Raw genomic sequence first — 25,780 nt, 5'->3', positions numbered from 1 at the left:
TTTCATATCCTGCCTAGATTGCAGTACTGGATAAACTCATTTATTTTTGCCACATCTTTACCTGAGCAAATAAATGAGGAACAGTCACCACACTGTGCATGCTGATTATGTGAAATAGATCATCAGATTTAACATGATTGTTTACTCCTGTGAGTCAAACCTAAAATCATACCCTAGAAGATTACTAGTAAGGGAGACTGAACAATATCATCCCTCCTTGTACTTCCAAGGTTCCCCATCCATTATTATAACACTCTGTAAAGAAAATATGTCCAGTCCAGTTATGATCCACTCAATAGCTTTAGCAGTTCTCTTGACCCTCCACATCTATTTTTTTCTGTCACCCTATTAGAATAGATAAAGTTACTATCTCATTCTTAAATTCCCCCCCAAATTTCTTCCTGTGTACTTCCCCGCAAATCAACAGTATATCTACAAGACTGTTTATATCAGTGTTGTGTTAGTCTTCCATAATCCCCTCAAATCATACCAAACCAAATAGCTCTATTTGAATACATTTGCTTCCTAGCCACCATGTTATTTCAGCACACAAACATCCCCCTCCACAACCTGAAACAAAACTTTACTGCCTCCATTTCCTCCCTTCCAGCAGCATCTGATGACCCCATTTTCTCCTCTTCAACCAAGCTTTTGTCTTCATGACATTAAAAGAGCTCTTAACACCAATCAGTTGAAACAGTTTTTCTGAGATTATAGTATAATTACATAATTTTACCATTTCATTTCCTCCCTCCAAACCCTCAAAATTATATATATAGTTATATATATATATAATTTGATTATATATATATATCAAAGTCTCTATTCTCGTTTGGCTTGGCTTCCAAGTTGCATTTGACATGGTTAACCATACCCTGAGGCACTTTCTGATGTACATATTAGGTAATCTGATTTTGCAATCATTTTGCTTGCTAACTCTTTCTTTTCTAACAGATGACAAAATGTGTCTTGGCCCAGTCTTCAGACATCTCTTCTCATGTATCTTTGTAGATGATGTCACGTCATCTCCATCCTAGGTCTTTTTTCTTCATGTTCCCCATATCTGTCCTATGCTTGTTTGATATCCATTGTGCTCCAACAGACATCTCAAACTTACAATGGCTAAAAAGACTTTACTTCCCAAATCTATTTTGGCTGATCTATGAAAATAATACTAACATCCAGAACTCCAAGAGTCATGTTGTGTTCTTCTCTGCTTTATTCTCCCCTCTGTCTACTGTCAGTCCCAATCAAATCCAGTATTTCTAAAATCTCTGTGTTTCTCAACCTTTTTCCTTCTCAAACAACATTCTGCATAGCAGTTCATTACTAGCAACTTGCACGATGCCTCACACAACATGAGTGTCAACAACTAAATACCAAAGTGCTATAAACTCAGGTCCATAATAAATGGCTATAATAAAATATAGCCACTTTTCCTTGGCTACACAGTGTCACTATAAAGCAATTTTCATGAAAAACTCTTACATTTTTCAGAAAAATATCCATGTGCTAGAGATTGTTTATATTTGTACACAGCAGAAAGATGCTGAGAGATGTTCAGGAATGCGGTCAAACTCATGCTTTAAATGAATAGAAGATTTGTGTTTGGCTCCATCCCTGTTGGAAAACCCATGCAGCAGCGGTCTGATACCTCTATGTCAGTCATTGTGAAAAGGGGAGCTAGCTCCTAGACGTGTGAGAGGACCTGAGACAGGCCCGACTCTCTGCTCCATTGAAGCTGGATGACTAGTTAACTTCTGAGTTTAGATATCAGCCTGCCATTTCTACCCATTAGCCTACTTCATTCTCTCCTTTTGGAGATACTGTTGTGAGTAGTAACTCATTTATGTTAAAGTGATGAGGTATTTTTCAGCCAGGTATCTGTAAATTCTGGTGGCATTTGGCAATCTAAGCAAACTGTTATAGTTCAAGACCATTCCAGAGACAAGGACTGAGTAAATATTAACAAGCTCTCCCGCTTGCTTGGAACTTGAAAGGACTGCACGACATCAATGAGCAAGCTTTTGTCAGTCACAATCTAGACCAGATTAGTCTTAAAGTCCAAGGAAGAAGCAAAGTTCACCTTAGTGCAGGAGTTCCTGTCTGCCTCTCCTGGCTAGTGTTTGCAAGCTCAGGACAAGGATGATGAAGGAGAAAGAGAAAACCATTGCTATTGTGAAGGTTCTAGACCCTTCCAAATTGAAGCTGGTGAGTACACACATCTTGAAATTCTTTCACTATCTGGAGATGAAACTGGCCTAAATGCTGAATTTGAAATTTAGACTTACAGTGGGTAAAATAAAGTGTAGATATTTGCACTGAAATGTGTTAACCATAATTAACTGTGTGTTTCAAAGAGCTTGTTTACTTGCAAACAGCATTGGAGTGCTCTGGGCTATGCTAAGAAATTATATAGTTTATTTAGTCAAAAACCTGCTAAAGCTAATGTTTTATTGTGACTTTTGTGTACAACGTGAGGATTCAGTTAATTGTTTATTTCGTACTCACACTAACAACTTGTAATTTTAGTGAGAAGAGAATAATGAACACACAGTATATGTGATGTGAAACTGTGAGCGTCCAGTTTTGTAGTTTTCTATTTGTGTTAAAGCTAGCTTGCCAAGGAAACTCCAGCTCCAGCCCCACTCATTACTTTTATTCACTTACAATGGAACAAAAAAAATAATAACAAAATAACACAGCAGGATTTCATGGCTCAGTGTTTGTCATTTACCTCGGAGTGATGTTTTAACAAATAAAATAAAGTTTGAGGCAATTGGTGGTGTATGTTCTAAAGCAGGAAAAATCTGGCTGAGTGAATCTAAATGAATCAACACCCACAAGGAAGGAAAATAATCTTTGGAAACTCAGTGTTTCATGTGCGCATACATTCTACAGCCTACCTTTCCCTGTGGTGCGCCTTTTTAGAAAAGGAGTTTATCTTCTTTTATGTTCAGTTGCTCTATCAAACAGTCTCCTGCTCAGTTTTAGCATTTCAGATTCACAGTGCATATTTTCATAGGAAAGCAAAAGGCGAGCGTCTAAACAAATACATCTGTCAGCATCTTTTAAAAACTCACACTAAATACGTGATATGACACCACACACACACACACCACACCACACACACACGTACACACGCAAACATACACTCACACATACATACACACACACCCATACACACATACAAACAAACCACACACACACCATACATGCACACACACATACACAAACAAACACCACACACACATGCACATACACCACACATACCACACATGCACACACACCACAAACACATACATGCACACACATACACGCACGCGCACACACACACACACACACACACACCATTTAGGGCCTCTTTTTGCCTTTTGTTATTTCACTGAAAATTTACTTGTGAATTTAACTTGTAACTGTCCATAAGTTTCGTTCATTTTTGAGTATTTATAATGAGATTATCTAGGCGATACATGGGCATGTCCAGAAAAACTTCAAGGTTTTCATAACCAAAGTAATTTCCGGTAGAATACTGAGTGTATACTATGGGATCCTTTCTGTTGCTAAGTGGATATAAATGGAAAGCACTGGAGTAATAAATAGCTACAAATTACATTTAAACTTTTATTTAAGTTTATTTGTCCTACGGCACTTTGGAGAAGAGAAAAATAAGCCAGGTTACCTTGAGAGAGTCTGTTGGGTAGAGCTGGCCCCTGAGTTAAGCCACTGAGAGCAACTGTTTGATTTTGATATTTATGGGATGGGTGGAGTTCAGGAAAGAGCAGTGGGGAAGAAAATACAGTCAGTAGCTCCGAATTGATCTGACTACTCAAGACACTAAAAGAAACTAAAGACAAGAATGCTTCTGCCGTGAGGTAGATAATAGTGGATACAGCTTTTGTGTCTTACAAGCACGAGTCTAGGCTATCATTCCAGCTTCTGTTTTGAGGTGGTGTCTCCCTCTGATGTGACCTCACACAGTAGGTGAGGCTGGGTGACCTGTCAGCTCCAGGCACCTGTTTCTATATCCGTGGTGTTGTTATAACAAGCAAATGCCATAGCTCTTGATTTTCCCACGTGGGTTTTGGACATTAAACTTATGTCTTTGTGTTTGCGGACACCGAGCAGTCTCATTGTGACCTCTGCTGCTTTTAGAGCTGTCTCATTCTTAGACCATTACTTCAATTCTGAGCTGCAATTGCTTCTCGTTTAGAATGCTAGTCATGTGCACCCTACAACGTTGTTATGAATATGTTATTTGAGTTATTTTCTTGTCCTTGACATGTAACAATCAACTCTGGCATAGCATATGTGATTAAGTTGTGTTTTATTTTTCTCAAAAAATTCCTCATCTCCAGATTCACAGAATCATTGCAGTCATAACCCTTACCCAAACCAAAGTCTGAAATCTCCTACTGAAAGCCCCAGTATGTGTATACGTGATAATGACAAGGCTTTAAAAGTTAAGAAGTAGTGGAAATAACATCAAATCTGTAACAAAACACTATAGTAGCATTTTGAATGCTAGACACAAGAGTTTCAGTTTATATATGGCAAGGACTTTAGGCTTCAGATTCTTGAGGCCAAATAGATCTTAAGGGTATTTGAAATATGTTGGTATGAGACAGTGGGAGTTTATTAGGAGGGATGTAGAAACACTAGATGGGGATGCATAGTTTAGGTTAGGGACCTGAGAGCTTGAGGAATGAAAAAAGAGATGAAATTCCAGAGTGGATATCATTGTTTTAAAATGTCGTATCAGGGTTCAGATTGCATCTGATGCCTGAAGAGTAACAGTCATTTTAAAGTAGAGTTTAGGTCACAGTGTATGTGGCTTTCTGGTAAAAGGTGATGGATATTCTTTCAATTTATGGTTTGTGTAGACGCTTCTGCAATAATTTTGGCTGTAGACTGTTTTCTTATCCAGACAGCACCAATTGTAAACAAAGGCAAAGCTATTTTTCTCCGGTGTCACTGAAAGTTTGGCAAACGGTGTTCTGCTGATTCCACCATTCTCAGGAGCTCTGTATTTTCTCAAGGGTCTTCCTGTTGCATATCTTGTGCTCAGTTCTTTAACCCACTGTGAGTTAATTTTTAAATAAGTGCAAGATAAGATCCCAGAATTGTTCTTTTTCCCTTGGATATCCATTGAAACCAATGCCATTCATTGAAAAGATTGTCCTTTGCCACTGAGTGGTCTTGGCAACCCTGTCCAATTTGCTGGACTATATTAGGAAGTTCCTTTTGGTTTTGTTTTTCTGCCCTACAGCCCTGTCTAACTGTTGTAATGTCAGAATGTCACTCTATGCTACCATAGCACTGTAACAGCTTAAAAATCCAGAAGTATTAGTTCTCTACTTAGTTCTTTTCCAAGACTGTTTTTAGTTTATTAGTGTTCCTTGAAAATTCATGTGAATTTTAAGAAATGATTTTCAATCTCTTCAAAAATGTGCTTGGCATTTGATGGCAATAACATTGGATATGTGACTGCTTTGTGTAGTGTTATCATCTTGTCAATATTCTCTCTTTCTAGAAATACAGGTTATTTTCCATCTTTTATGTCTTTAATCTTATCTGTATTTTTTTGGTTTTCAGCCCATACATCTTTCATTTATAAGAGTTAAGCTTATTCCTTCATCTTTTTTGAGGTTATTTTAAATGGAAATGTGCTAACTTTTTTTTCAGATTGCTCATCGCTTATGTATATAAATACAACTGATTTACACGTGGTGATTTTATGTGTTTTTTTTTTTTTTTTTTGGTTTTTCGAGACAGGGTTTCCCTGTAGTTTCTAGAGCCTGTCCTGGAACTAGCTCTTGTAGACCAGGCTGGCCTCGAACTCAGAGATCCGCCTGCCTCTGCCTCCCAAGTGCTGGGATTAAAGGCGTGAGCCACCACCGCCCAACGTGATTTTATGTTTTGCCACTGGGCTAGCAGCTTCATTTGTTAGTTTAAATAAGGGTACGTTTTCTGTTTTTGTTTTTTTTGTGTATTTTGTTTTTATGGAATCTCTGTATTTTCTAAACATACGATTATAAATCATGCTGTCTGTAAACAGAGACCATTTTATGTAGTTCTTGATAATTTGTGAATTCTTGGCTTCTCTTGACTAATTGTTCTGTCTAGATTATCTGTTGAATGATAGAGGTGAAAGCAGACATCCTAACCTTGCTCCAAATATTAGAAAAAAGCTCATTATCTTTTATATATATTTTTAATTTATTAAGAATTCTTTTATACAAGGCTAAGCATATTGGTGCATGCCTTTAATCCCAGCACTTTGGAATTAGAGTCAGGCGGATCTCTGTGAGTTCAAAACCAGCCAGGTTTACATAGAGAGTTCCAGGCAGCAAGCGCTACTTATTCTGCCTAATGTATTAACGTTTCCCCTCCTCCAACTCATATCAGAATCCTGTCGCCCATTCCACCCATCTTCCTGGTTTCTCTGTCTCAAAAAAGAAAAAGAACAAAAAGTGAGAATTGAAAGAAACTTAAAAAAAAATAAAACACTAAATATCTCTACAAATCAAACAAACATAAAACTCCAACAATAATAAACAAAAAACAAATGAAAAACAAAACAAAAACCCTACAAAACATGGAGTTTGTTTTGTTTTGGCCATCATCTCCTGGGTCTGTGTTCTGTCTTGGAGTATGATTGATTTATTCATTGACACTCCTTTGGAAAAAATGATGTTGTCTTTTCCAGGTATTGATTACAAATAGATTCTTGGTTAGGGACAGGACTTTTTGTTTTCAGTGCAGGGATTCTGTGTTGTTTGAATCTGTGTAGGTTTTGCCATGTTGTTACCATCTTTCGGGATTCATATGTGTGTCAGTTATCTTGTGTCTCTAATTTATTGTTTCCTTGGAGTTATTTACCATCTCTGGCTCTTAAATCTTACTACCTCTTCTTCTTCATAGATACTTGAACCTTGAAGTTAGGAGTTTAGTAATAACATTCCTACTTAGGACTGAGTATTCCAAAGTCTCTTACTCTCTGCACATTGTACTGTTTTGGGGTCTCTTTGTTAAAACCATATACTGCAAGATGCAGTTTCTTTGATGAGAGCGGAGTGATGATCTGCTACATAGAATAGCAATATGTCATTAAGAGTCATTGGTCTATAACCTGTCAAGTCTGAGGCTATTGGCTTTTTAGTAGGACCGTGTATTGGTTCCTCTGCTCATGGAGTGGACATTAAATTTAAGCAAAACGTGGTTGGTTACTTCCATAACACTTGTGCCACCATGTAAACTTACTGTCTAGTTGTATACTCTGTTTATTTGGATATTTATTTTATCTTCTTTCTCTGTTTAATCAGTCTAATAGAAACATGATAGTACTGTTAATTTATTTTCCCTCAAATGACTTGAGCTTTGTGAATTTACTTTTTAATGCTTTGCTATTATTTTATTATTTGATTATTTTTTCTTCTGATCTCAGAATAGTTTATCTAATTTTAACCATAATCTATTTTTGTTGGGTTGTTATTTAAGTCTGAGACCTTTTCTTTAGTTTTTTTATGCTAAAAATTACTTTATATGTGTTTTTGTTTTTTTCAGTTGTTATATTTCAGCATGATTTTATCTTTACGCCATACAGATATTTGTTCTTTTCTCATATATTACATCCTGACTTCAGTTTCTACTCCATCCCTTCACCCAAGTCTTTCTCCTCTGACCTCCCTTCTTCCCCAAAACATCTCCTTCTGTATCCCCCTCAGAGAAGAACAGGCCTTCCAGGGACATCAACCAAACATGGCAAAACAAGATACATAAGACCAGGTACATACCATTACATCAAGACATCAAAACTGAATGAGGCAGCCCAGTAGGAGGGAGAGGGTCTCACAGTAGGCAAAAGAGTCAGAGATAGTCCACTCTTACACTGTTAGAAATCTCATAAGAACACCAAGCTACTCAGTTTATATATATAATATATTATATAATATATATATATATAGTAGTGATGAGACGAGCAGGCCTGCTTTTCATCCCACCTGTATCACACATGGCTAGCTTTACACCCGAAATAACAACACACAAATTGTATTCATTTAAATACTGCCTGGCCCATTAGTTTCAGCCTCTTATTGGCTAACATTCACATCTTGCTTAACCCATTTCTAATAATTTGTGTAGCACCACAAGGTGATGGCTTACTGGGAAAGATTCAGCATGTCTGACCTGGTGGCTGGCTTCATGACGACTGACCCAGAGAGGAGAGGCATGGCTATTGCCTCACTTCCCTCTTCCTCCCAGCATTCTGTTCTGTCTACTCCACCCACCTAAGGGCTGGCCTATCAAATGGCTAAGGCAGTTTCTTTATTAACCAATGAAATCAATAGAAAACAGAAGACCCTCCCACATTAATATATAATTATACACACACACACACACACAAACACAGACACACACACACACACACACACACACACACACACACACACACACACACATATATATATATATATATATATATATATATATATATATATATATACATACTTAGGTCAGACCCCTATAGGATCCCTGATCTCTGAGAGCCCTCGTGAGTCCTAATCCATTGATTTTGTGGGCCATGTTCTCATAGTGTCCCTGACCTTTCTGGTTCCTCAGATCCTTTCTCCCCACCACCAGCACTCACAACCTCCTTCTCATGTTTGCTGTGGGACTCTGCACCTGCTCCCATCAGTTGCTGGGTGAACACGCTGGTCTTTTTGATGATGACTTTGCTAGGTTCTGATCGCAGGACTCTCTGCAGGCAGGACAAACTGTAGGTTGAAGGCTTTGTGGCTGGGTTAGTAACTCAATCCTTCCTCTTAAGGCATTGCCTGGTTACAGAAATGACTGGTTCAGGCTCCATGTCCCCCATTGCTAGGTGTCTTTGTTAGAGTTACTCTAGTAGATTTAATGGAGTTTTCATTGTGCTAGGTTCCACCTCACCCCTGAAATGCCCCCCAATTCCAGTTGTTTCTCTCAATATTTTCTCCCCTCCTCCCTATCCAATCCCTGCTCTTCCCAAGCACTTTCATCCCCAGTCCTCCTGTGGAATCTATTCTGTTTCCCCTTCCCAGGGAGATCCTTGCATCTCCCTTTAAGTCCTTCTTCTTACTTAGCTTCTCCAGGTCATGATTATCTTTTACTTTACTGTTAATATCTACTTATAAGTGTGTACAAACCATGATTGTCTTTCTGGGTTTGAATTATCTCACTCAAAATGATTTTTTTCTGGTTCTATTTATTTGCCTGAAAATTTTATGGTATCATTATTTTTAACACTTGGGTAATACTCCATTGTGTAAATGTACCACATTTTTAAAGATCCATTCTTTGGTTGAGGGACATCTAGGTTGTTGCTAGGTTCTTGCTGTTATGAATAAAACTGCTATGAACATAGTTGAGCAAGTGTCCTTGTGGTAAGAATGAGCATTCTAGGAGTGGTTCAGCTGGGTCTTGAGGTAATTTAATGCCTAGTTTTCTGAGAAACAACCATGATGATTTCCAAAGTGGCTATACAAGTCTGCACTCCCACCAGCAGTGGGGGAGTGTTCCCTTCGCTCCACATCCTCAGCAGCATGAGCTGTCATTTGTGTTTTTGAACTTAGTCATTCTGACAGGCATAAGATGCAATCTCAAATTGATCTTTGGTCTTGAGTTGCCAACAACTTTAAAAACTTTCCAAATCAAATGCTATATGAACACTGTGTTGAGATTTTCTTTTGGCTGAGTATACAATGTTTGGATATTTCAAAGATATTTGAGAAAATCATGTGTTCTCTATTTTTGCAAGTATTATAAACATATTATCTATGAGGTCACACTATTACGTTTATTCAAATCTTTTATAGCATTCTTCATTATTTTGTCTGCTTGACTTAGGAATGTGTAGAAATCTTTCACTCCGATGTTAGGTTATTAACATCTGTAGATTTTAACATTCTTTACATATTTGGTGTGGTTTTCCATAGGTGCATAATTGCTTATAATTAGTTTTTTAAATTCACTCTTTATATGTAGATCACTCTTTTTTTATTAGTTATTGTCTTTGTTAGGGTTTACTACTGCTGTGAAGAGACACCAAGACAACTCTTATAATGAAAATATTTAAATTTAGGAGCCTCACTTACAGTTCAGAGGATCAGTCAATTATCATCATGGTGGGGAGCATGGTAGCATGCAGGCAGATGTGGTGCTGAAGCTGAGAGTCCTGACATCTTGACTCAGAGGCAACAGGAAGTTGACACACTCCCTCCACCAAGACCACACCTCCTGATAGTACCACTCTCTAGAGCTTATGGGACCAATTCCATTCAAAGTACTGCAATTATATATTTCTTTATTGGGACAAATCATTAACAGCCACAGTTAAAGGAAGGAAAATTTAGTTTTAGTGTACCGCTTAAGGGCACAGTTCATCAAAGTGAAGGTGTCATGGCACTAACAGCTTGAAGTGAAGTAGGTGTGTCTTCTATCTATCTGATGATTTCATTGGTTAATTAATAAAGAAACTGCTTGGCCTGATAGGTTAGAACATAGGTGGGTGGAGTAGACATGCCAGAATCTTCCCAGTAAGCCACCACCTTGTGGTGCTACATAGATTATTAGATATGGGTTAAAGCAAGAGATGTGAGAATTAGCTAGTAGGAGGCTGAAAATAATGGGCCAGGCAGTGTTTAAATGAATAAAGTTTGTGTGTTGTTATTTTGGGTTTTAAGCTAGTGTGTGGGAGCCAGGCAGGACGAAAAGCAGGCCTGCCTGCAGCTCCTCACTACAGAATGGCGCCCAATGTGGGGCTCGAACCCACGACCCTGAGATTAAGAGTCTCATGCTCTACCCACTGAGCTAGTCAGGTGGCCAAGAGCCGGGTGGCAGGAACACAGCCCGCTGCCCTCACTACATTGAAGAAGCTGGCTATATTATATTTTCAGTCACAATTACATGCAGTTTAGACCCTAGCCTAACTAATGCTATCACCCACAATTATAAGGGGTTTTTCCACTTCAATTAGCATATTCTTCACACAGACATGTCCAGAGTTTCACCTTCAAGTTGATCCTAGGTCCTGTTCAGTTGACCACCAATACTAACCATCATAGTCATCAATGAAGTTGCAAATTTGAAAGCCTACTTTCTCTGATATTAGTATAGCTATGTCAGTTCCCTTATAGTTATAATCTGCTGGCATATCTGACTTCATTTTTTTCTGTTCAACATTTGTGTATTTTTTTACTAGCTGTCTCTTGGGAGCTACGCATATCTAGTGATCATCTCTTAATCAGTTTACATTTTAGATGGGGTGATTGTGTGACATTGATAATTATTATTCATATATGTGATGACTGTTTTTGTTGCCACTTTCACTACACCAGAAGTTAAGTAAAATCAGTGGCTAGGCACACCTGTGAAAGATTTTTTTTCTTAACTAAATCATTTGAAGTAGAAGACCCACTTTTAATCTGGCTCTCTTGTGGAATGATGCATCTTTAATCTAGGTTTTGAGGTGGGGAGATGCATCGTTAATCTGAGAAATGCATTCTTATGGAAGCCCATTAAAAGGACATGGGAAAGGGAACCTCTTCCTCTTCACCTGTTTGATGTCACTCTCACTATCAAGTCCATTCCTTCACTGGATTAGAGCCTACTTCTTTGGGATTCTGGCACATACCAAAGACCAGTTGAGATGTCCACTCTCATGGACTGAGCAACCAGTGGATTCTTGGACCTTCTGTTGGTATACAACCATTGTTTGACTAGCTGGACTACAGCCTGTAAGCCATTCTAATAACCATAAACACAGACACACACAGACACACACACACAGACACACACACACACACACACAGACACACACACACACACACACACCATTGTATAAATTCTGTTCCTCTAGAGAATTCTGAAAGCATATTACCACTTTCTGGAGAGGTGACTCAGCAGTTAAGAATACTGGCTGCTCATCCAGAGGTCTTAGGTTCAATTCTCATTTCCTATGTGGCATTCACAACTGTCTGGATTCCCAATCCCAGGAGGTCTGATACCTCCTTCTAGCAGCTACTAGGCACTCATATGGTGCCAGATGTACCTTAGGCAAAACATCTATGTGCATAAACAATTTTTAAAAAGTATGTTCCCATAATAATTTCTTAGCACTCCCTTGCTATCCCAATTCACTCAGGCTATAACTAGGAAGACTGGAACACTTCTCTCTTGTCTTTGATCTCAGTCTCTACCATTGCCTTTTCCTTACATTCCACAATCACTTTTCTAAGATATTTGATCAATTTTATTTCCATCTTTGAAACACATCTTTAAATAGCTTTTCTTTTAGGAATTGCAGTAAATGTTTCTTATAATTAACTCATTAAAAATTTAAATAGTATATTATGATCATTTAATTTTCCTTTTCCCAACTCCTCCCAGATCCTTCTTACTTCTCTAACAGTCAAATTTTGATTTTGATTTTTTTTGAGGAGGACGTAAACTTAATGCTGTATGCTTAGGAATATTATTATAGTGGTTTCATATGCTCATGACCTCAAGGCTGGAATAAAAAGGTATGTATAATTATTTTCACTTTGTGTTTAAAAAATTCATTCATTTTTACTTTATACTTAATTCTTAGTTGTGTTATTGGTCATTGTATAATCATTTATTTATTTTTCTCAATATAATCACTTTCGTTAGATATTTTGCTATTTTACCTTTGAATACCCTGTAACCCCCAGGAAATACTGAGTGCTTTGAAAGGATCTATCACTTATGAAGGCTAGATCCAGACATGACAAAAATCTAGATAATCATACATCACGGTCACTCACTGCTCATCGCTGAGCAGCTTCTCAGAATTGCTGTTCTTTCTCTACCAGAGAGTCGCATTCTCTCACAAAGATGTATTCTTGGCCCCTTTAAATGGATTTTAAGATAAATTATTTATTTTTATTTGGTTTGGTAACAATATGTTCATTCACTGTCATGTCAATGTATTGCCTTATTGAGAAATCAGTCTGCCTTTTCTTAACAAGAATAAATGCATCTTCACAAAGTACCTATCCATTTGCTTGCCAACCCACAAAGACATAGGCCTTGTTACTGAAGTAACGCAGACCTCTGGCAAAGGTAGATGCACATTAGCTTTGTAAGTGCTTTCCCACAGCTATGATGCGTTCTGTGTTTACTACCTTTGCACAAGTTTTTTTTGTTTGTTTGTTTTTGTTTGTTTGTTTTGTTTTTCGAGACAGGGTTTCCCTGTAGTTTCTAGAGCCTGTCCTGGAACTAGCTCTTGTAGACCAGGCTGGCCTTGAACTCAGAGATCCACCTGCCTCTGCCTTCTGAGTGCTGGGATTAAAGGCGTGCGCCACCACCGCCCGGCTAAGTTTTTATGGAGAGAATTCTCCTTAGGTGACCTGAAGTGTGTTACACACTTTGAAACTCAACAGTCTAATGATATTCAAAATGTGATTAACCATTTGCATGAAATATAACAGTACCTACAGCATAATAGGGCATTAATCATTATGATTTAAGGCATAAATTAGACTATAGCCGAGTTAAGGGGATGACATACCTAGCTAGAGTTAGGCAAGATTAGATTCACTGTCAGAAACCCTTTTCTCTTTCTATGGACTAATGCAGGGAGTACTATCTGAGCAGGTACTGTGGACCCGGTGGTTAGGAGCCTCTCTCCATTGTTACAGTACATGTACTAGAGTTGCTTTTCTTCTTTAACATTTCTGCAATTTCCCAGTCTACATTGAAATCCATCTGAATTCAAGCTCTTTAGAGGCAAAGCGCTCTTTCCCGAGTTCCTTCCCTTCCACTTCCTGTCTTTTTGTTCAGCACGTCCATTATATTTCTCAAAGGCACAGTGGAAATGTACCCCTCAGGTGGAGATGCCTCCACTCATAACCAACAAGTTACTCAAATGCGACCATGGAGAATGTGTACGTTTAAAGCATTGTTGAGATGGTGCACACTTTGGGGAAATGGTCTATGTTGTGGAACACCTCCTAGTTGTATTTGTCAGAGAGTCACATACATCATCTTTCTGATTTAGTCAACGTTTGTTTGTTTCTAAAATGAGTAAATTGGAAAAGGACAAGTGCTTAAATGCTCCACATCTAAAATCTATAAAATAAAAACACATTTTAAAATAATGAGTTTGTAGGGTCAAGAGTGTAGCTCATGATAAAGCATGTATATGTGTAGTATATTTCAGGTCCTGGGTTGGTCCTGAGCAGTGAAGATAAGTAAAGTATAAGCTGGATAAATTAAAGATGAGGCTTTCTAATAAAGTTAACGATGATCCTAGCAGTGTACTAAAATATATGCCATAGAGACAAAAGCAGGCTGAAATGTACTTCTTGATAGGAACGTAGATTTATGTATTAGATCATTTAAACTTCATTTTGTAGTTGATTTTACTTAGAAGTTCACATTTATTTAATACACTAAAGCAACTTGTTCTCCTGAAAATTAATTTCAGCCTAAGTAATTTCTTCATATCGATTGCCAAATTGATTTTCTAAATCTTGAAATAGTAACTCAGGTTGAACTGGAATTCCACAGTAAGTAGAATGTAGAGTTAATTTCTCTCCAATACTTTTGACATAGCTGTGTTTGATTCTTTTCCCCCTAGTCCTTAAGGGAAAAAATTCCTATTCAGCCTTTTGTTATCTGCCCAGAAATATAAAATAGAAATATTTTATACTTTAAATCTTATGTTGTAAATGTAACTGTTTCCTGAAATACTGGGTATTTACTTAATATTTGAACATTATTTAAATTGAATCTTTTTGCATGATCAATAAGTACAGTTTGAGTAATAAACATTATAATTTTGAATTGTATTGAAAGCACATTAGGTTTCTAAGAAATTGTACTCAAGAAGAACTGCAGGCTTTGCAGAGCTGACGGTTGGACAGAGCCGATGTTTAATAGAGGCAAACTAGTCTTAGTATGCTCTTGGTTACCAGGTGGGGTATTTATATCAATCTAGAACATTGGTGTACAGTGAGGAGAGTATGCCTTCAAGGATTCATAGTTTCCCATTTCATTAACAACCTAAAATCCCTCTTGATGGCCAGATTCTGAAATTACTGACAGCATTCTGAAGCTCCCCAAATTATTGCCATTTTATTTCACTTACAGTCTTTAAGAAACTTCCAGATTTGCTAAGAAGTGTATAGCTTTTTCAGAAAGATATTTTAATAGTACTAAGTTACAATCATGTCATAATCTGGCTCAAGGCTCCATAGGTTTGTAAATATTCATCAGAATTTTCTTTCATGCATGAGCTGATCTCTCTTTTTGTTGCAATCTAAATACTATTTTCAGCATATCTTATCCACATGCATTTCATAATGTATTTAAGAGTAATCTGCAGCACAGTTTCTAATTGTTCATAATGAAAACCCGGAGTGAGATATTAGGGGATGAAATCTGAGAAATCAGAGAAGCGGTGTAGCCGGCCACTAGAAAGACCTTTCACCTCTACCAAAGGGGCGATCCTGTCCTCAGACTGCAACTGAGGCTGAATCTGTCTCCACCAAACCTCAGACTGCACTGAGCTCTTGTCTCCTGCTGCCTGCTTTCCTCTCTGTCCAGCCATATCCCTTCCTGTCTCTACCTCTCTCGTGCTGGGATTAAAGGCCTGTGACTCCTAGGCACTGGGATTAAAGGTGGCCTCCAGTGGTTTAGCTCTGCACTCTGATCTTCAGGCAAGCTTTATTTGTTAAGACACAAACAAAATATCACTACAGTGGTAAATGTATATTTTCTGTTTAAAACTAATGTTTTCTATTGTCGTGCTCATTACAAAGTGATAAATTTAAAATGAGGGATTTGAGGTATACATCAATATATGGATGTCTACAGTGGCATTAATTAGTTGATCTCTCCTTTTTCTTTAAGTTATCTGGTAGTATTTTGGATGTTTACACTGATGAGCAGGGAATTTCTTCAGTTAACACAAATCTAATGAATGCTTCCTGTCCAAGCATCCTGCCCACGAAAAAGGAAATTGCAGGTAATGCTGATTTTTAAAAAGTTTGGCCTTTTAACGTTTTATGAGTTGCATATATGTGAATGGCATAGTGTCATGCTGAATAGTTTCTTAAAGTACTGTCAAAATAGTTAAAGGGGAGAGGTAAGTTTCGAGAGTAGATCTAGCATTTCTTAATATCACTAAACAATAGGTCGATATCATTCACATTTTAGTTGAACGGTTTCAGCATTTTAGAAACTGCTCATATGCTTCTTTCAAACATTAACAATCTAATTCCATCTTCTTGGCTCAGGGATCCAGGAGAAGTTTAGCCAATTGTTGTGACTCAGGGTCGCCTATGAGTCACTCTGGAAAATACGCAGAGTATTTTCTAGACAATACATTCCAAAGCCGGTGTTAGTCCAGGGTGTGAACATGCTATAAATTGACAAATAGTCTTGCTTTGTAACTGTGTGCACCTCTCCAGAAGGTCCTATAGACAGCACAATAGAAGTCACTTTTAGAGCCACCAAGGACACTTCCTTAACATTCTGTTGGTATCATAACCCCAATGGAGGCTGATAATCATGAAGCAACTACCCATGTTATGAAGACCATGGAGTCAGAATTATTTTGGACACTTTTCAGAGTTGATGACCAACCAGTCCAGCCTGTAGCAAACTGTGTTGTTTCCTGAGTGATAGGATGGTTTTGGCATGTACATCTAAGATATATAACTGGTTCCAATTTTTTTTGATGTAGCAATCATAAATATTTTAGACAGCACAATGTTAATTTATGAATCTCAAAATTATGAGAATAATAGTACACATTAATGAGTTTAGCATTTCCATTCAACATGCCTGTAAAACCCTTCCCTTGTTTATCAGGTAGCTGTTGTATTATATTCATTTTCCAGGTCAGGAGCCTGAGACCACAAGTCTGATAATTGACCACATGACTATAAAAGGAAAAGCTCAAAAAACAGATAGGGTTTTTGCTTCCCCTGGTCTTAAAGACTTTGCTATTGCCTTTTAATGAAGCATCTCCTGCCCTACATTTCTTCATATGGCATCAAGCATATTATTACAGCATTCTAGAACAAGCAATCCTCTTTTTCTACCCAGTGTTTCTGAACATTTCAGGGAAAGGCTTCAGAGCAAAACTGAACTGTGTTTCAACTGTTTCTTTTGTTCAGAAACTGACACTAGAGCTTTGGCGAAAGAGAGACAGAAAAAGGACAATCACAACCTCAGTGAGTATGTTTTCTTTTTTCTTCAGACAAAATTAATACAAGAGGAAATGTATGCAGAGTAAAGTTGTCTTTTGCTGTCATACCATTGCTGCTTGAAATTGGATTACTGAAATTAATTGTCCATGCTTAGCAACTTGGGCCAATTTTAGACATGCAAACCTTGAGAACTTTTGAAAAAGTTTGGCATTTTCATGAAACGAGGCAAGTTGAATAGTCTCTTTACCCTCCCTTCTTGGGCAGGGCATGCTTGACTGCGATGAGTGCATTTGGTTACATTTGTGCAGTGTTGTGATTCACCAGCTTATAGATTTAAAGAAGCAACTGGCTATAAAGTGTACTTCATACTGTCAGAAATAAGTACACATTCTCGATTTTCAGTATCAACTTGCTCCTCCCTTTTCAATGATATGTTAACTGAAAGGCATGGCTTATGTTGTAATGTTGAATTCTTCGTGCCTTTTTTAGGTCATTTTGACTCAGATAACCAGTCATAGGACCTGGAGAAGTGCAGCTGAGAGAGGTAGATTATCAGTCAGGCTGGGGTTTACAGTGCTCAGTGTTGTCTTAAGAGTCTTAGTATTTCAAGTGACTTCCACTAATTGAGTGTGAAGCAGCTTTGCTCTGAGACACAAGTCTCAACAGAGAAAGAGTAGCAACGAAAATGAAAGAGTAAAGCCACAGTCAAACTAGCGGTTTTCTTATGTGCAATGGACTGAAATCCATTCTGTATGGATATGTGAAACCCTTGCCAGTTCTTATTGCAACTGCCACATCAGACTGGTAACAGTTAACTGACGGTGAGCAGAGCTGGCCCTTGCTCCAACTCTTTTGAGCCATAACCTTTGGGTTCTCTTAGTCTCAGGGGCATTGCAGACAACTTTGATTTAGAATGTGAGATAAGGGGGAACATGAGTGGGCAGTGCTGATGACTGGTTCTATTAGTTAATATACTGGGGAGCCACAGGTCCCATGGAGTTACTGCCCTTGTCTCTCCTTCTGTTCTCTATGTAGGCATATTTTTTTTTAAAAAAAAAAAACATGTCTTTAATGGATAATATTGTTGGTATCTGCTATTTATCTTATCAAAGTGTTATGTAACTGGATTCTCATGCTACGTCATTTCATTTTGTGGTAAATCAATGTTAAAAATTTAGTGCTGTGTATTTTATAGATGACAAATATAAAACAGTTAAACTATAGAACATGAGAAGTCATTGCCAAACTACAACGGAGGTTGCCTTTATCTGCTGCCTAAACATGTAAAAGTTAAAAATCAAATTTGAAAATGTTAATTCTTTATTAAACCTGGAAAGCCAAGAGTAGATTGAAATTCTCAGGATCTCTGGGTTTGGCCTGGGACTATTGATGCAAGCCTTTAACTTGCAATGTATTTCTTGTATCTTTCTATTTTATGCTGTCAGTAGCTTTGAACCTGAGGTACCACTCTGCTTCAAACATATGTAACCCTTTGACTACACACAAATAAAGGTGGGAGCTCACTCCCTCAGGAGAGAAGAGTTTAGGTCAGAGCTTGTCCTGGGCCTGGAAATGATCCTTGGAGTGAAAGAGAAAATTTCTTGTGCAAGTTAGTCAGAGTGCCATTCAATAGGATTCTCTTGGTCTTGGTCTTCCTTGGTGTCTGTGTGGCCAGAGAATGCAAAAGTAGTCTACTGAATGCCAGTAGAGTGCCAGGGGATTTAGAGATTAGGCTTGACAGAATATGCCAAAATCATAATGATTAGTGAAATTTTGCAATTTACAAAAAACTTGTTTATTCAAGAGCAACTGAAGCTATAATTTGTCATTTTTTTTCCTCATGGTTTATTTTTTTTATATTTAAAAATTTCCATCTCCTTCCCTCCTCCTTCCCCCTCCCTCCCCTCCTCCTCCCCCTTCCCTCCCCTCCTTCTCCCCCTTCCCTCCCCTCCCCTCCACCCATACCTCCCCTCCCTCCCTCTCAAGGCCAAGGAGCCATCAGGGTTCCCCACTCTATGCTAAGACCAAGGTCCTCCCAACTCCCCCCAGGTCCAGGAAGGTGATCGACCAAGCTGAGAAGGCTCCCACAGAGCCCGTCCATGCAGAAGAATCAGAGCCCAGAGCCATTGTCCTTTGCTTCTCAGTCAGCCCCCGCTGTTGGCCACATTCAGAGAGACGGGTTTGGTCGCATGATCCATCAGTCCCATTCCAACTGGAGTTGGTGATCTCCCATTAGTTCTGTCCCACCGTCTCCATGAGTGAACGCACCCGTCTCGTTCTTGACTTTCTCCCTCATGTTCTCGCTCCTTCTGCTCCTCATCAGGACCTTGGGCGCTCAGTCCAGTGCTCCAATGTGGGGCTCAGTCACCTTCCCCATCTGTCGCCAGCTGGAGGTTCGCTCACGGTCCTGACTTTCTTTCTCATGTTCTCTCTCCTTCTGCTCCTCATCAGGACCTTGGGAGCTCAGTCCGGTGCTCCAATGTGGGGCTCTGTCATTTTCTTCATCTATCGTCAGGTGGAGGTTCTAAGGTGATATGCAAGAAATTCATCAGTATGGCTATAGGAACTGGCCTTTTCAGGCTCCCTCTCCTCAGCTGCCCAAGGAACTAACTGGGGGCGTCTCCCTGGAAACCTGGGAACCCCTCTAGGGTCAAGTCTCTTGACAACCCTCAGGTAGCTCCTTAAGTTAAGATATATGCTTCCCTGCTCCCATATCCACCCTTCCTATATCCCAAGCACCCCATTCCTCCGAGCTCCCCCCGTTCTCCCCTTCACACTTTTCTCTCCCCATCTTCCCTTGGGCCAGTCTTGCCCAACCCTCAAGTTCCCAATTTTGCCTGGCGATCATGTCTACTTCCAATATCCAGGAGGATTACTATATCTTTTTTTGGGAGTTCACCTTCTTATTATCTTCTCAAGGATCCCAAATTTATAGGCTCGATGTCCTTTAATTATGGCTAGAAACCGATTATGAGTGAGTACATCCCATGTTCATCTTTTTGGGTCTGGGTTACCTCACTCAGAATAGTGTTTTCTATTTCCATCCATTTGCCTGCAAAATTCAAGATGTCATTGTTTTTTACCGCTGAGTAGTATTCTAGCATGTATATATTCCACAGTTTCTTCATCCATTCTTCCACTGAACGGCATCTAGGTTGTTTCCAGGATCTGGCTATTACAAATAATGCTGCTATGAACATAGATGAGCATATGCTTTTGTTGTATGATTGGGCATCTCTTGGGTAGATTCCCAATAGTGGAATTGCTGGGTCCTGGGGTAGGTTGATCCCGAATTTCCTGAGAAACTGCCACACTGCTTTCCAAAGTGGTTGCACAAGTGTGCATTCCCACCAGCAATGGATGAGTGTACCCCTTACCCCACAACCTCTCCAGCAAAGGTTATTATTGGTGTTTTGGATTTTAGCCAATCTGACAGGTATAAGATGATATCTCAAAGTTGTTTTGATTTGCAATTCCCTGATAGCTAGGGAGGTTGAGCATGACCTTAAGTGTCTTTTGGCCATTCGAACTTCTTCTGTTGAGAATTCTCTGTTCAGTTCAGCGCCCCATTTTTTAATTGGGTTAATTGGCATTTTACCGTCTAGTCTCTTGAGTTCCTTATATATTTTAGAGATCAGACCTTTGTCAGTTGCAGGGTTGGTGAAGATCTTTTCCCAGTCAGTAGGCTGCCTTTGTGTCTTAGTGACAATGTCCTTTGCTTTACAGAAGCTGCTCAACTTCAGGAGGTCCCATTTATTCAATGTTGCCCTTAAAGTCTGTGCAGCTGGGGTTATGCGTAGGAAACGGTTCCCTGTGCCCATTTGTTGTAGAGTACTTCCCACTTTCTCCTCTATCAAGCTCAATGTGTTCAAATTAATATTGAAGTCTTTAATCCATTTGGACTTGAGTTTTGTGCATGGTGATAGATATGGATCTACTTTCATTCTTCTACAGGTTGACATCCAGTTATGCCAGCACCATTTGTTGAAGATGCCCTCTTTCTTCCATTGTGTACTTTTGGCTCCTTTATCAAAAATCAGGTGTTCATAGGTTTGTGGTTTAAGATCCGGGTCTTCTATACGATTCCATTGGTCAACTTCTCTGTTTTTATGCCAATACCAAGCTGTTTTCAATACTGTAGCTTTGTAATAGAGTTTGAAGTCAGGGATGGTAATGCCTCCAGAAGAACCTTTATTGTATAAGATTTTTTTGGCTATCCTGGGTTTCTTGTTTTTCCATATAAAGTTGATTATTGTCCTCTCAATCTCTGTGAAGAATTTTAATGGGACCTTGATTGGGATTGCATTGAATCTATAGATTGCTTTTGGTAGAATTGCCATTTTTACTATTTTGATCCTCCCAATCCACGAGCAGGGGAGATCCTTCCATTTTCTGGTATCCTCTTCAATTTCTTTCTTCAAAGACTTAGAGTTCTTGTCAAATAAATCCTTCACTTCCTTGGTTAGAGATACTCCCAGATATCTTATGCTATTTGTGGCTATTGTGAAAGGTGATACTTCTCTGATTTCCCTCTCTGCTTCCTTATCCTTTGTGTATAAAAGGGCGACTGATTTTTTGGAGTTGATCTTGTACCCTGCCACGTTACTGAAGGAGTTTATCAGCTGTAGGAGTTCTTTGGTGGAGTTTTTGGGGTCGCTTATGTATACTATCATATCATCTGCAAATAATGAAAGTTTAACTTCTTCCTTTCCGAATTGAATCCCCTTGATTCCCTTATGTTGTCTTATTGCTATTGCTAGAACTTCAAGCACTATATTGAAGAGATAAGGAGAGAGTGGACAGCCTTGTCGTGTTCCTGAATTTAGTGGGATAGCCTTGAGTTTCTCTCTGTTTAATTTGATGTTAGCTGTCAGCTTGCTGTAAATAGCTTTTATTATATTTAGGAATGACCCTTGTATCCCTAATCTCTCCAAGACCTTTATCATAAAAGGGTGCTGAATTTTGTCAAATGCTTTTTCAGCATCTAATGAGATGACCATATGGTTTTTTTCCTTCAGTTTATTTATATGATGGATTACATTGATAGATTTTCGTATGTTGAACCAGCCCTGCATCTCTGGGATGAAGCCTACTTGATCGTAATGGATAATTTTTCTAATGTGTTCTTGGATTCGGTTTGCCAGTATTTTATTGAGAATTTTTGCGTCAATGTTCATGAGTGAGATTGGCCTGTAATTCTCTTTCTTGGTTGAGTCTTTGTGTGGTTTAGGTATCAGGTAAAATGTTATAAGTAGAATCTAAGAAGAAGAAAGTAGTTTTTGAAAGTATGCACAATGTGGAGTTAGGAGAAATACTTTGGACAAACTTAAAACTAATGTATTTTGAGATAAAATCATGAACTTGCTTCATTGGTGTTGCATGTTTCATTGGTGATTAGATAAAGTGTGTGAACACCGAACTGTCATCGAATTCTCTCTGAAAAGCATACATGCTTTTCTCTCAGTTTTACTTTTGTTTATTTATGTAGATATATTTAGCTGCCCTGTAAGTCATGTACAAAGAAGCAGAATGGTTAGTGAAGAGGCAGACAAGCTCAGTGACTGCGTGTGCTCTGATTTGAATGTGCTGACCCCGCAGATCAGGTGAAGCTCACTAGTGGTTCTGGCTTTGCAGAGAAGGATGTGTGAATGCAAATGGTCTTTGTTAGTCACTTTCTTCCTCATGCAGCAGATCTCAGTTCTCAAGCAGGCACTGCTTAGGTATTTTACAATGTTTTTGAAGTATACTTTTCTTTTTTGTGGCCTTTTTTTGGGCCTCAATACTTTATACATATAATCTACTGCAAAAATATATAGAGCCAATATAGGAAAATATATAGAAAATAAATAGAGAAAAAAACAGCAAGAAATTTTGAAGGGCTTCTATCTATAGTTCTCGAATGGGTAACATTGTACATGTAATAACAGCCTCACCTAATGACATTTCGGAAGTGCATATACTGATTCTACATAAATCAGAATTTATTGGTGAGGTAAAAACATATTCAACAATCCTACCAGATATGTCTGACTCAAGCAAGAGTTTAAAAAACCTTATAATTAAGGAAATAGGACCAGTGAGGTGGCTCAGTGGGCGAAGGCACTGCTGCCAAGTCTGACAGCCTGAGTTTGATCCCCATGATCCACACAGTGCAAGGAGAGTTGTTGTCACTACAAGATGTCCTCTGACCTCTACGCATGCTATTGTATGTATGTCCACACACACACACACACACACACACACACACACACACACACACACACACAATAACTGCTAGTTAAGAGAAAAGCAACTAGTAGTCTAATTTACATACATTTAGTTAACACCTATGTAGGCCAAGCTCTCAGAAGATAATTTTTTTTTTACTTTTCCTTTTTTTTTTCTTGTTTAGTTTTTCAGAACAGGGTTTTTCTGTGTAGCCTTGCCTGTCTTGGAACTCTGTAGACCAGCCTGTCCTTGAACTCACAGAGATATGTCTGTCTCTGCCTCCTGAGTGTTGAGATTAAAGGTGTATGCCTCCACCATCTGGCTTTTTAAGAAAGTTTTATTTTATTTATTTAGATTTATTTTCTTATTATTTTATGTGTATGAGTGTGTTGTACCACATATATGCCTGATACCCAAGGAGATGGTGAACTTCCATACTTCCATGTGGGTACTGGGAATTAAACCTGGGTTCTGGGCAATAACAAGTGCTTTTAACCACTAAGCCAACTCTCCATCCCAAGAGATGCAAGTTAGCTTATCACATATATTTGCAATGTGCTAAACGTTGAGGAGAGTATATGAGAAGGGTAAAGCATGGTGAATGACCTTGAAAGATTACATTAATACTCTGCCAGTATGTGTATGAGTGAGGTATCAACCAAACAGGATAAGCATATGCATATATGTGTATAAATGTATATAGTAATGTGAGTGGATTCAAAACATAAAAGCATTTTGGGGCAAGTATACATTTACAATTCTATTATTATAAATTTTCCTGCTGGTATAAGACATATTTGAATTTTTATCTTGTTATTAAAAACTGTCCTTTGACTAACTGGGAATATCTTCTTTACTATTTTTTAAAGATTATTAAATTTACAGCTGACCAACAGTGAACTGTGTTTTAATGAGAATAATCAATAATATTTCTTTCTTAATAGTTGAAAGAAGAAGAAGGTATAATATTAATTACCGAATCAAGGAGCTTGGCACTCTTATTCCAAAGTCTAATGATCCGTGAGTTCAAAATCATTTGCACAATAATGTTGTAGTTTCAGTGTCCCACAAATGGGTGGGTGGGGAAAGGGAGGACAGATCCAATGACCAGGAAACGAAGCGTCTTACAGCAAAGATAAGTCTTCTTCTGGTCTCCCTTTGAAATATCTATTTCAGCATCAAGACAGTCCCTGGCCTCATCCTTCTGATAGTCAAAATAAGTGTATGAGAGTTGCCCTCAGATCACAGTGGCTCTCCGCATGCTAACAGTATTGGCAATTTAATGGTAGTGTCAAAAGCTGTTTATGATAATGACTGGGATATTCAACTTATGATAATAGCATTGCTTCCAACTTAAGATTTATATGACCATTAAAATTAAATTGCCACGATGTCAGATATGTTCAGGCTCCAGAGAGACGCATGCTAAAGTAGAACTGTAAAATACCGATGACTGATGCCAACCAGATTTTGGTGGCAAACACAAAGCCAGATATATAGTGTTTGAGATTGTAAATCTCAAGAAATAAGTAATCAAAATTTCAATGTTGAAAGTAGAGCATTTGTAGAAAAATCGGTCATTATCTGCAGCTTGAATGATGATTCAAATATGATCTTCCCAAATATCAACAATTTCCCCATCTAGAAAGTGATACTTGTGAGAAATTAAATAGTCTTTCCTTAAATCTAAACGTTATAACTAATCTGGACAATAAAATAACTCAGGTTGGAAATGAGTGAGATATGTATCTTCATTAACACACTGGAAAGTACAGGCTTCAAGGTGACCGTGGCAGAAGGACCCAACCAAACAGAGAGAATGAAGCACACAGACCAAGTTTGGGTTCTAGAGATAATCACTGAAACCTGCTAAAGCCACTAAATGTAGAACTCCTCTTGTTATCCAGCTGAGTCTGGTTGAGAATGAATGCTGCTCTTCCAGAGCAACTGAGTTCCCTTTCCAGCACCTATGTTGGTCAGCTCCTAGCTGTCTGTCACTAACCATCAAGTCATCCAGCATCTTCTGGCACTTGTAGACACATGGACATACACTGCATACATTCACACAGACAGCACACAAATAAACTTATTTATTTCTAGATTTATTTATGTTGTTGTTTTATAGATATGAGTATAAATACATTTATGAATAAAATACATGCATGTTTTATATTTATGAATATTTCTCCTGTGTGTTCATATATGGACCATGTACATGTCTAATGCCACAGAGGGCAGTAGAAGGCATTGGAACCCCTGATAATAGAGTTTTAGGCATTTGTCAACTACTATGTGGGTGTCGAGTACCGACCTTGGGTCCTCTGCAATAACAAGTGCCTTAACCACTGAGCCAA

At 38.4% G+C, this 25,780-nt stretch overlaps 1 protein-coding gene across 2 annotated transcripts in view; it reads left to right on the top strand.

The window, feature by feature from the left end:
• Tfec (transcription factor EC) overlaps positions 1-25,780 on the top strand; it is a 67,919-nt gene that overhangs the window by 35,919 nt on the left and 6,220 nt on the right. Inside the window, exons 1-4 of one of the 2 annotated variants that reach the window (XM_038318788.2) lie at positions 2,146-2,211; positions 15,916-16,030; positions 17,187-17,243; positions 24,371-24,446. In XM_038318788.2, the coding sequence (XP_038174716.1) occupies positions 2,146-2,211; positions 15,916-16,030; positions 17,187-17,243; positions 24,371-24,446 (314 nt within the window). Of the gene's footprint in view, positions 1-2,145; positions 2,212-15,915; positions 16,031-17,186; positions 17,244-24,370; positions 24,447-25,780 lie in introns of those variants that run through there. The other variant, XM_038318787.2, reaches the window with a different exon arrangement.

This window comes from Arvicola amphibius, chromosome 2, assembly GCF_903992535.2.
Source record: "Arvicola amphibius chromosome 2, mArvAmp1.2, whole genome shotgun sequence".
NCBI classification, from domain to species: Eukaryota; Metazoa; Chordata; class Mammalia; order Rodentia; family Cricetidae; genus Arvicola; species Arvicola amphibius.
Note: the sequence above shows the minus strand (reverse complement) of the source record. Positions and strands in the feature narration are given on the sequence as shown.